Below are 12,272 nucleotides of genomic sequence, written 5' to 3' on the forward strand. Positions count from 1 at the left end.
ATTATGAATGTGTTTGTATTAAACTGACTTTCCTCCCTAATACACACATACATTTGCAATCACCCAAGTGAAGCCCATACAAGCTCTGGTATGCTGTTTTTATTTTTTGTATTTTTTGTTTTTATTTTGTTTTTATTATATGAAAGGTGATTAACTTTGTTAATAGAACAAAGATTTAGTTTAAGGAGCAAAATAAACAAACAAACAAACCAAAAAACAAACAAACAAATGAAATAACCCTTAATGTGTGAAAAATGTAATAAAACATAAATAGACTGAGCTCCAACCTCACAGTCACTTGTTCCAGGATGACTAATGAAGTTTTATTTAGGTTGCTACAGACACAGTGAGTCTAACAGTTTCGTTTCCTAAGAAATTTCAGCTGGACCCTCCCACATACATAAAAGGCACAGCCGACTGGACTGTGTGCACGTTCCTGCTCCTCATCCAGTGAGAAACATGGGACTCTGTGAGTACAGCTGTCTTTTTGACGTCATCCATAGCTACATTATATAATGATACTAGCAGTCGCAGAAAGTGTCTTAATAATTCCAGCTGAGCTGTGATAAGATGTTTTTTTTATTTCTTGTGTTTCAGTGACAGCAGTAGCTATCGCAGCAGGAGCGGGTAAGACACCTACTTATTTATTTTCACTCAAACTGATCGAGAAGTCATTCATATCATACATTTACCCATATTAAAGCGTCCTGATTGTTGTCAGGTGGAGCAGTGGTCTCTGCTCCTATTGTTCTGGGAGCGGTGGGTTTCACCTCAGTTGGAATAGCAGCTGGCTCCTACGCTGCAAGCATGATGTCTGCAGCTGCGGTGGCCAATGGAGGAGGAGTTGCAGCTGGAAGTGTGGTGGCTGTTTTGCAATCAGCAGGTAAAGATAAATCACCAGTGCCCTGTAACTATTTTATCAATAATTGTTCAAAAACCTTTAGTATGCTAAAAGAAAAAGGATGAATAAAATGTTGCAGTGAGAATAAAGCTTTCTCCTCTTCTCTGTAGCTCAGGTACTCGATCTAATTATTTGATGGTCCTGCTGTTCTGAAGCCTGTTTTTCTCTCGGCAGGTATGGCAGGTCTCTCTGGGGCCGCCACTGCAGCTGTGGGGAGTGTTGGAGGAGCTTTGGGATTTTTGGCTACTCTCATCTGAGACCATTCTTGAAATCATGAAGGAAAAAAAAAAAAACATAATGAAGGATATATTTACTGTTGCTAATTGGAAACAGTTGCCAAGAGTTTCAGCTTCATGCTTCAGTGAAGCTTTGCTTCACTGAAATCTGAGTGCTGTAATGCTGTGGTGTTTTTTCACAAAACACATTAACGCGGCCAAATTGTGCGACTTCAAAAAGAAAATGATAATAAAAGAATGAAAACGAGTTTAAACTTGTGTCCTGATTATTTTAATTATTATATTTGTGTATCTGTGTTGTCTTCAAAACTACAAACAACTTTCGATTGTACCATAAATTTTACATAATTGGGTCCCAAGGTGGACATATTAGCTTCTTATAACTGGCAAAAATAAAGTGTTTAACATGGATTGAAATGAAAACAAAGTTATCACAAAGTAATAGAACTCTATTTGTAAGCATGCATGCTTTTTCTTTTTTTTACTGTATTATTGCCCCACTGGTAAAGGGTGGTCTTACCATCTCAGACACATTAAGTGTACAGATTGTTGGCCAAAAAGTGATTTCCTGTATTTAAACTTTTGTAAATGTCTTGTTGTCTTATAATCTGTCAAACATATTGCTCATGAATGATAACAACTCGTGTTTGTGCCAGAAAGAACAATAATTAATACAAAATTATTTCATGGATACCCGTGTTGTTTTAAAAGGTACATTAAGAGACAAAATTGTGATTGGATCATGTGACTTCAAGCATTTTTTCTGGCTGCACTGAAGATGATGGTGATCAGATTGTAAACACAGCTGAAGGTGAGCCTAGCTTTGTTTTGTGTAGATAAAATCTTTAGCGATCAAACTTGTCTAACTAAAGGAAGTAAAAGTCGTAACGAGACTTCTGAACTTGCAGAAGGATCAGTACTGTAGGTAAATTACTGTATTTACATTTTTGAAAAAAGGCACCTCACCATTGCCTGTGAAATGATATTACTATAATTCACCATAGGATTCAGATTTTAAAATATGCTCTTTTAAATGAAAAGTATCCAGGCAGATTTAGAAGGTTTTGCATCTGAACTCTTCATATTTCTATATTCATTTTAAAAAAAAATCTACAACCAAAAAATCTGAAAAGTAGATTGTGCAGCAATCGTCATTTGTCCTTTTATTTTATTAGCTTGTGTTATTTTTCCCATACATATCCATGTCCCTGCACTATTTTAATTTTAATAAAACTTCTTTGTTGATATAATGCAGGATATCTTGGAGGGCGTGGCACAGTATGAAATTGAATTGCTATCACTGCATTTGATAAGTACACAACATCTGAAGAAAAATACCTGAGAATTAAGAGTTTTAACTGTGGTTATATGAAGCAAAACAACAAACCTCCTGTAGTTAGGCTAGAAGACCAAAATTTCAACAACCCAAAGCTGTGTATATTTAAATATATATCACACCTGGTGCTATTAACATGAGTTTCAATGGAGGTTTTGTTGTGTTGGGCTGGCAGCTGTCAGTCAGATCTGGCAACCCTGGGGATGGGCAGTGGTGATAACCTATTCCACTTCAGTGCAAATTACGGAAGATGGAAAGTCTGTCAGACCATGGCAGAAAGCTACATACACCACACAGCAGGCAGAGGGCGCTCATTACCCCCCAAGTGGAGTAGTGTGCTAGGTGTTGCTGCGGCGATCTGTGGGGGAGGAGGGCGCCAAACAGGCTAGGACCGCCACTGGTCCAAATTATGTGCGCTGATATTTGTTACTGCTTTTGTTAGTTTGTCTTAAAGTCCACTGTAACATTCCAGTTTTTCACAAAATCCACAGTGTTGTTCTTAAAGATGAGAGCTTATTATTGATTGTTTATACAAAAGAGGGACCTCATTTACTCCATGTGAAATAGTTTTTCTGTTACAAAGCATTTGATATACAAATGTATACAAGTGTGATGATTCGAGCCTATTTATTTATACTGTTATTTAAGAGGTATTAGGAAGGAATAAACTCATTTGTGTCATGTTAAAGAGAAACTGATATCGTCAAATGTTTTGTTAAACATCTTTTGAATGTATTACAAATGTTTTAAGTAAATTGTGCATTGTTAAACACTGCTGTCTGATTCATTTAAGTTGCTGGTAAAGGTCAAAGTGAGTTCTCACACAGGTTAGTCATAATTTAAGTAAATATTGAGTGAAATTAATTCGATGTGAAGTTAAATATAAAACCAAATTGAGTGGAATGGCAGCAGGGTAGTTTTTATTTTACGCTACACAGAATAAAATATCAGTGGTAAATTAAAATAAAAACATGGCAGCTGGGATTGCCTCAAGCAGGATGCATCATCCTGCTGAAAGAGTTCATCAAGGAATACTGTTTCCAAGACAGTGTGTATATAGTCTACAATACTGCTTAGGTAGGTGGTCTGTGTCAAAGTAACATCCACATGGATGGCAGCATCACACTGCTTCTGCCATCTTGTCTTCTTCTTCCCATAGTGCATCCTGGTGCCAGGTGTTCCCAGGTAAGTGACACACATGCACCTGGCCATTCAGGTGATGTAAAAAACTGTGATTCATCAGACGAGGACACCTTCTTCCATTGCCCTGTGCTCTGTGTCCATTGTTGGTGCTTTTGGTGGGTGACAGGTGTCAGCATGGACACTAGTGATGTACACTGTATTCTGTCACCTTTCTGTCAGAACCAGCATTAATTTTTTTTGTCAATCTGAGCTACAGAAGCTTGTCTGTTGGATTGGACCACACAGGCCAGCCTTCATTCCCCACATATATCATAGAGTCTTGGCCACCCATGACCCTGTGGCTGGTTCCTTCCTTGGACCACCTTTGATAGATAGTGGCCACTGCAGACCAGGAACACCCCACAAGAGCTGCAGTTTTGGAGATGCTCTCACCCAGTCGTCAAGCCATCACAATTTGGTCCTTAAACTCGCTCAAATCCTCACATTTACCTATTTATCCTGTTTCCAACTCATCAACTTTGAGGACAAAATGTTCACTTTGTCCCTTAAATATCCCACCCACTAACAGGTGCAATGATGAAGAGATAATGGTTTCCACTTCACCAGTTCAGTGGTCATACTGTTGTGCTTGATATATTTTTCCACCTTCAAATGAAAATATGTTTAATAATTAACATTGTTTATTGTTATGGTATATAAAATATATTTAAGAATCTGCACTGGTGATAAAAAAAAGTCGGGCCATTGAATTTATTCTATATTGCAGTGCAAGTGCTAAATGTAAAACTAATCTTTCACATTCATGGGGGACACTTTTTAAATAATGGATGATGTTAAAACTGATTTTTATGAACTGATTTTAAACCTCTGATCTCACTCCTGACAGCTGCAATGAGTGATAAACCTGTACCACTGTTTTCACAGTGAGCTGGTATTCAGTGAGTTTATCAAGTTAGAAATATTCATCTAAAAATCTATGTAAATGTTAAATTAATTACATTATCTGTAATTTAATACTGATTTAACCTGGACTGTTTTTACAGTCCAGGTTAAATCATGTAAACTTGAATGCAGCAATAGTAAGAAGTGCAGCAGCACATGTGCTCACGTCTCTTTAGATTGACATCAAATATTTCCATAATAAAACTTTACATCTTCATCTCCTACTTCATGGAGGACATTTCTGAAACACTTTATGACATTTATGAAAACAAGAACTGACAAAAATCCCCTCTGCTCTTCTATCTTTGAACTGTTGATAAGAACTAGATGAATTTTGTGGGTTCATTTTGAATCTTTTTCTTCCATATCTTGATTCCTACGACCAAACACACAAAGGTGATTCAGTAAGAGACCCGACAGATAGACTTAAAATAGTTATACTGCAGAAATAAATGCAATCGAAGAGATGTTTGTATGTTTATTTGTTGTGTTTGTCATTCGTTATAGGAACACATTGTTCATGTTTACATTGTTCCATCAGTTATAATCTCTTTATGACTATAATTAATTGCCTTTTATTGCTGGTTTAGTGAGAGCACCAGGCACGCCACTGTGCCAACCTCCAGTGCAGGAGTTTCTGGTCATCAAAGAAGATGTGAGGCCTGATCTTCTCCAGTGTGGGACACTTAGAATAGAATAGAATAGAATAGAACTTTATTGTCATTATACACACAACGAAATTAATCATTATACAACAAATTATATAATGACATTCCGTCATAATATAACGAAATTGCGTTCGGAACAACCATCCAGAGAAGATCAGACAAGACTAACATAGGGGAGATGGGTGTCCGCAGCCGCTGCCACTCTGGCGCCGCCGCTTGAATCAGTCCCCGGAAAAGGAAACAAACACACATCATGGGGTAGTTAGGTTAAAAAAAAGTAATCAGGGTCCAAAAAAACCACCTTAGCAAAGCATATTTGCACATTTAAAGCCAGGATAGCAATATGGTGGGTAAGGGCGAGGGCAGGAGGGGATCCAGACAGAGACAAGAGGGTCAGGGTATTGTGGAGCCAGATGCCAGCTCCTAGCCAAAACAGTTCGCTGATAGTGATGGAAGTTCATCAGCAGCCGTGGTACGCCAGATCCAGCTTCACAAATCACAGAGAGGGCTGAGGGGGAGAGAGCGACCGTCACACATTGACCTGGAGAGATATGATTACCAGCCCAAGGCCGGCTAGGGAGCCGAACTTCTTAGGTGTTTTAAAATTAGTGAAGAAATGTGAACTGTGCTACGATACATACCTCTGTCATTGGAGTTTCAACATTTTGCCTCTCATGCTCCAAGTATCCGTGTAGTCCAGCTCTCTGGAACTCAAGCTCTGACTCATTAGAGAAGAGGACAGCATCACCATCAAAGGCAACACGCAGCTGATCCTCAGACACTGGGATGATGTTCTTCTCTGGGGTGAACACAACAGCAGCTGCTATACCTGATGCAGGGACATTAATTCACAGTAACACACAGAGTCATGGTATAAAGTACACCAGCACACACTGCATTTCACTCTTACAGTTATCTGTGCAGAGACATACTGGAGGTGTATATGAGTGCTACATTAGTTTAACACTTTTACCTGTGTTCACTGCTTCTGAACCTTCAACCCTTATTCATCAGTCAGGTACAGGTGGGTATTGTTTTGTTGTAATTAATTTACAAGTTGATCTTCACTCACAGGTAAGAGAGTGATGAGTTCTTCCAGCCCTGCAAACAAGAAAGAATGAATGATGATTTCCCAAAATCCTTCACATTAATTCTTCCTTTACCTAAATTGAATTCCTGGATGTTTCTGGAAGAACTGAATATATCAAAAAACAGTAAGCTCAAATAAATTAAACCTTATTCTAAGCAGAGTTATCAGACTAATGTAATCCAACCAAACGTGCTGGCAAATTCAATAACTCACCCTGTTTTCTGATCTCTTCCTCATGTGAGTCTGAAGAGCCGATGAGAGTTCCTCAGTCTCAGAGTGAAGCTCTTTAAGGGAATTCACTGCCTGCAGAGCCTGAGAGCACAACAGAACCAAAGAAATATCAATTTCATCAGGTGCAAACAAAAAGCTGTTTCAGAAAAGTGTTTGTGTCTGTTTCTGTGGTGATTTATTTTTTCACATAACATGATATCTGACCTTGACAAAAGAGAAAGCAGGTCCAAAGCTCTGCTGCTGCTCCTTAAAGAGGACTCCTGATATGGCAATGGTGACGGGGCTCTCTGTTTTAGGCTAACAAAAAATAAACATCTGGTATTTTAAAACACGCACCATTTCAATGAATTCTTATTTATATTTTAAACATAATTTGTGTAAAAAAAAATCATTGTATTTTTCACTGTTCTCTGTTGTGTATCTATATATCTGACTGGCTGATTGCAGTTTTTACTTCTTGTTAGTATGATTATTTTGAGCCTTGTCTTTCCTTGTGTCAGGAAATTTTTTAAATTGACCTTCAACCTTTAATCTGATGCATGATGACTGTAGTGAGAGGTAAACCTGTGCAAATTCAATAGTAAATGAGCTCATGGATGAATTTATAAACGTTCATCTGAAAATGTATCAGTGTTAAGTCAATGTAATAAGATATGGTAAAAACTTTACTGTTTCTGGGCTCGTGTCATAGCATTTTGTCCACAGCTTCTCTCACATGGATTTGGTTGGTTCGACTTTTCACGTCAGGTACACACTGTTGTGACTTTTTTCTACTCTCCTTTTTTCTGTTGTTGTTTCTCTATTTGTATTGACGTCGCATCTTTGATTCATTTGAATAATTTTATGAGTCGAGTGTTTTGAAGGGAGATGTCAGAGATGGAAAGATGACTAAGCTTTTCAGAAATGCTGCTTCATCTACTTTTTAGCCAGTCATGCTCCTGAGACAGTTCACTGATTTCTGTTTTTGCCACTGTGCACTCCTTGAAGACAGACTGCCAGCAAATTTTCTAGTTTGTGAGACATGAACTCAAAGGCAAGGATCATCATAAGTGCTGCAACACATGTGCTTGTCTTTCTTTTGCCATCACATATTTCCATAATAAAATCTTACATCTACAGTACATGTCCTGCAAGATTATTTATGTATGACGAAAATTTAGTCTGCCACTGACAAAACTTCACAAAAATGGCTTCATCTGGTCTGCTGTATCCTTGTCTGAAATGATCTGGCCACATTTTGTGGATTCATTTTTTTTTCTTCCATCTTGATTGATTTAATAAGCTCATTCAGTAAAATGCATGTGACAGACTGCACAGATGCATAACAGAGACCTTAAAATGTTTGTGTTGCAGAAACAGAAACAAAGATATGCAAAATGTTTATTTTTGTGCCTTTGAAGCATCACAGAGACATACTTTTCAAGTTCACATTTTTTTCCATCAGGTAAAACAATCAGTTTATGAGTCCCAACACGGCCATCCACAAAGGTTGAGGATCATCTGCAAAAAGCAGAGATGAGATTCTAAGGGCACGAAGGAGGAAGCCTTCTGCCACTTGGCTGCCCTTAGTTTTGGATGTTCCCTGTAACTATTTTACCACTAATTGCTCAAAAAACTTGACAGACATGTTGCAGAGAGAATAAAGCTTTCCCCTCTTCTCTGTAGCTCAGTTGCTTGACCTAATTATTTGATCATCTGCCTGACATGACTGTTTTCTCTCTGCAGGTATGGCAGAAAAAAAAGATACAAAAAACAAACAAACAAGTAGTGAAGTTTCAGCTTCATGCTTCAGTAAAGCAAAGCGTAACTATAATCCGAGTGCTGTAACGCTGTGCTGTTTTTTCACAAAACACATTAATGCGATCAAAATGTACAAAATGATTTGTGTCTTGGTTATTTTATTTTACGTATGTATCTGTTTTATACAAAACTAAAAACAAGAGGACTTGACTCTTTCACTGTATTATTGCCCCACTGAGAGCGATGATGTCCATCTCAGGCATGGATCGTTTGCCAAAAAGTGATTTCCAGCATTTAAACTGTTGTAAATGACTTGTTGACTTATAATCTGTCAAACACATCTCAAACATATCTCTAATGAATGATCTCAACTCGTTTTTGTACAAGAAAGAACAATCCTGCCACAAAGAAAGATCAATAAGCACTTTTTAATAGATGATCACTTTTTGGCACTACACCGGCGCTACAGTTTGTGTCGCTCTCTGTCGCCCTCTTCTGTTCAGCTCTGAGCACAAAGTTTTGTTTCTGAGCAAATGAAACTCTGCGTGGTATAAAAATCAGCCCAGTTCAGAGCTTGTTGTCAGTGCAGATAAAGACATGGATCCCGGTGAGTGATTTGAGAGTTTCTGTGCGTTTAAATCACCTTTGATTAAAACAAAACAAAACAAAAAACAACAACAACAACAAAAACAGCTGAGCTGTAGTCTAGTTCGATGTTAATGTGTGTTCTTATCTTGTCATATAGTGACAGCTGCTGCAGGAGCAGGTAAGGAGTTCATTTGATCGGGAAACTGGACATTAATTGTTAATTATTAATCAATGCATGATCCTCTTGTCTTTCTGCAGTAGTTGGAGTGGTCGCTGCTCCTGCTATTCTGGGGGCAGTTGGTTTCACCTCAGCTGGAATAGCTGCAGGCTCCTGTGCTGCAAGCATGATGTCTGCAGCTGCAACTGCCAGTGGAGGAGGAGTTGCAGCTGGAAGTGTGGTGGCTGTTTTACAGTCAGCAGGTAATTTGAGGCATAATTTGATCTTTACTTTCACCAAGGAGGTTGTTCATATGTCATTCTGTCTGTAAACACAATAGCTCGAAAATTTTTAAATTACGTCTGATAAAACAATCCATTAACATTTGGCTTCCATCCACCAAGGACTTCAAGGTCAACTTCATGATTTATTGGCCGAAAAGCCTGATAACCTAGAAACCATGATTCTTACAAGTGTGGGGTATATTGTCAACATATAGAAATTAACATATAAAGATTTTAAAAAATGTCACATTTGAACACTGCTGCATGAAATTGAACTCAGCTCTCCTAAAAATGTGGTTAATCACAGTTAATTCACAATTTCACAAGGAGGGCAATTATTATTTCATAGAGTTCCAGGAGGGTTTGAAAGTTTTTTTGCCTTAAAAATGAATTCATCATTTAAAAACTGCATTTTGTATTTATTCATTTTATCTTTGTCTAATATTAGAATTTGTTGATTTGAAACATTTAACTGTGACAAGTCTGCAAAACACTAAGAATTCAGGAAGGAGGCAAATCCTTTTCCACAGCGCAGTATATTTACTTATTTGGCATAAACATAAATATTTATCAGCTTTTTTGTGTAATGTTGCAGGTGCAGCTGGTCTGTCAGCTACTGCTGGTGCTGCTGCGGCTGGTGCTGGAGCAGCAGTGGGATGGTTGGCGAGCTTCATCGGCTAAAAATCAAGAAGAGTTAATCTATTTGTTTACGCCAAAATTGGAAGTCCTGTTACCCTGATGAAGGATTTTTTTGATTCTGTTCTGAGACACTTGCCAGTGTTTCCAAACACAGTTTCATTCTTATGCTCTGGCTACCAAAATAAAAAAAATGCTTCAATAAAAAAGCTTTAAAATGTTTAGTGCCTCATTGTCTTATTTTAAATTAAGTATTATGATGTGAATGTTTAAGCCTCAGGCATATCAGATCTCAGTTATAATTTTCTACAGCACTGTACAGCTAATTGTACTCTTAATGACACGGTTACGTGAGCAGTGGCTGACCATGTGGAGAGCGCAGAGGTGAGGACCCAAATGCAAAACGCTGAGACAGGCAGATCAACTGAAAGCACGCTGGTTTATTTTAGACAATGGAGGACTGAGACAATAAATACACAGAGGGATAATCAGGGAACAGGCAACAGGTGGGGAGTACAGCTGATCGCAATCACAAAACGAGACCAGGAAGTAAAAACTAAACACGGCACAAGAGACAAAGACAAAGTAAAACAGGAAACAACTAGATGGAGACAGGAATGAAAACACAACACTGGGAATAAAACTAAACACAACACACATGAGAAAAGACGAGCCATTTCCCGGGAATCCCGGGAAAAAGTTTTTTTTTTTTTAATTTTAATTAGGCCTTCTGTAGCCTGTGTAGGGCTTAACCTATTTTGATATTGTAGAGGTAGCATTCCAGCTATGTCCTGTTATGTCCAGTAGGGGGCAACGTTGGCTTGATTAATGCAATAAAACCTACATCTCGGCATTGGAGTGCTCGAGCAATGCAGTGTTGTATCCAGGGGCGGTTCTAGGGGCGGGGCCACAGGGGCATTGGCCCCATCTGAAATCTGACTGGCCCCCTGATGTGCCCCTGTCCTGTCACTCATCTGTCCTTTGTCCGAGAGCAAGGATCAAATTATAGGTGGATGCAATTCCATGCTGAAATACCAGTAGCGCTAATGAGCCAAATAGGAATGTCCCGTGTAAATAAAGCTTACAGAACAAAAAGAAGATTTGAACGATCTCGCGGAGAAAGTTTTTTAACCGACAATCGATGCCAGTCAACATTTTGAGGAGTTTGCTGGTAATGATAAGTCATAAATCCCTTTTTACTCACAGCTGTCACACAACGTAAGTCTGACAAACATTAATTTAAGAAGCAAAGTTAGTTAAGAGTAATGTTAACTGAGGCCATTCTTGTGTTTGGACATGGACGTTAGCATTTCACTTATTCATGTAACCCGAATTCATGTACTTCTTTGTAATTTGCATTTGTGTGTTAACATTAACTATAATGTCTGGCAGTGATAGAGAAGAATATGAAAAGAAAGGGTCAGTCTCAGGTGGGAATTCAGCAGTTTTTGAGCAAAAAAGTGAGTCTGCCAGCTGAAAATGAGCAGGGTGAGAGGAGGGAGAGAGCAGCAGTACACAATAGACCAGAGGCTGGTCAAGAGCAGGGCACCTCCAGTCCCTTTTCATCAGGTCAGAAATCATTTAGGGAGAGCAACAACAGTTAATGCTGTAATGTATGAAATGGCTGATATTGTTATTTAGTGTAATGGCACATACGTTCACTGAATTCTTACACCTCATGGTGATAAGATTTACCATAACTTTAATGTAATGGCTTTAATTTTTATTGGTCCGTATATCACCACATCTACCACAAATACTTGGCCCCTCTATGAATACTGTGGCCCCTTGATGGCCCCTTACTCAGAAAAATCCTAGATCCGCCACTGGTTGTATCGTTCCTCAACACTCCCTTAACAAATATAATTTGAATATTCCTGCATTGTACATGGAATTATACCAAGCTATTTTACAATTGCTGGTGCAAAACAATACGGTTCATCTCCACACAGCATTGATAACGGCTCAGCCACTTGCACACCGTTCCACCACTGGAACGCTGTAATAGTCATTGAAAAGTTACCTACCGTACTACACTATAATATGACATAACACAGGGCCTTGAGTAATTCACTACGACTTGGTCATTGCCATTCTGGCAACAACAAATTTATAACGCCGTGTCTAAGGGTTAAAGTAGGTTCGTTGTGAATCATCTTTTGAAAAACTGGCCAATCCTTATAGTCTAAAAAATATACATTTTACTCAACTCATTTTACTTAAAAGCGAAATATGTTAAAGTAATCTATTTCATGATACTTTCTTCACACATTAGGCCAGTATCCTAATTCATGATTGTTAGTAAGTGGCTGCAAACGAG

The 12,272-nt window shown here is 38.4% G+C and overlaps 2 protein-coding genes across 2 annotated transcripts; both read left to right on the top strand.

Annotated features, from left to right (window-relative positions):
* The first annotated feature begins 395 nt into the window (after nucleotides 1-395).
* Nucleotides 396-1,391, top strand: LOC115772881 (interferon alpha-inducible protein 27-like protein 2A). Its single transcript, XM_030719310.1, has 4 exons — nucleotides 396-469; nucleotides 598-627; nucleotides 722-883; nucleotides 1,076-1,391. Exons 1-4 carry the CDS (start codon nucleotides 460-462, stop codon nucleotides 1,156-1,158), a joined length of 285 nt encoding a protein of 94 aa, XP_030575170.1. The 5' UTR covers nucleotides 396-459; the 3' UTR covers nucleotides 1,159-1,391.
* Nucleotides 1,392-8,799: 7,408 nt separating this feature from the next.
* On the top strand, nucleotides 8,800-10,174 carry LOC115772925 (interferon alpha-inducible protein 27-like protein 2A). The gene is made up of 4 exons (XM_030719377.1): nucleotides 8,800-8,894; nucleotides 9,033-9,053; nucleotides 9,134-9,295; nucleotides 9,912-10,174. The coding sequence occupies exons 1-4, from the start codon at nucleotides 8,885-8,887 to the stop codon at nucleotides 9,995-9,997; spliced, it is 279 nt and encodes a 92-aa protein (XP_030575237.1). The 5' UTR covers nucleotides 8,800-8,884; the 3' UTR covers nucleotides 9,998-10,174.
* The last annotated feature ends 2,098 nt before the right edge of the window (nucleotides 10,175-12,272 follow it).

Source organism: Archocentrus centrarchus, chromosome 22, assembly GCF_007364275.1.
Source record: "Archocentrus centrarchus isolate MPI-CPG fArcCen1 chromosome 22, fArcCen1, whole genome shotgun sequence".
Lineage (NCBI taxonomy): Eukaryota > Metazoa > Chordata > Actinopteri > Cichliformes > Cichlidae > Archocentrus > Archocentrus centrarchus.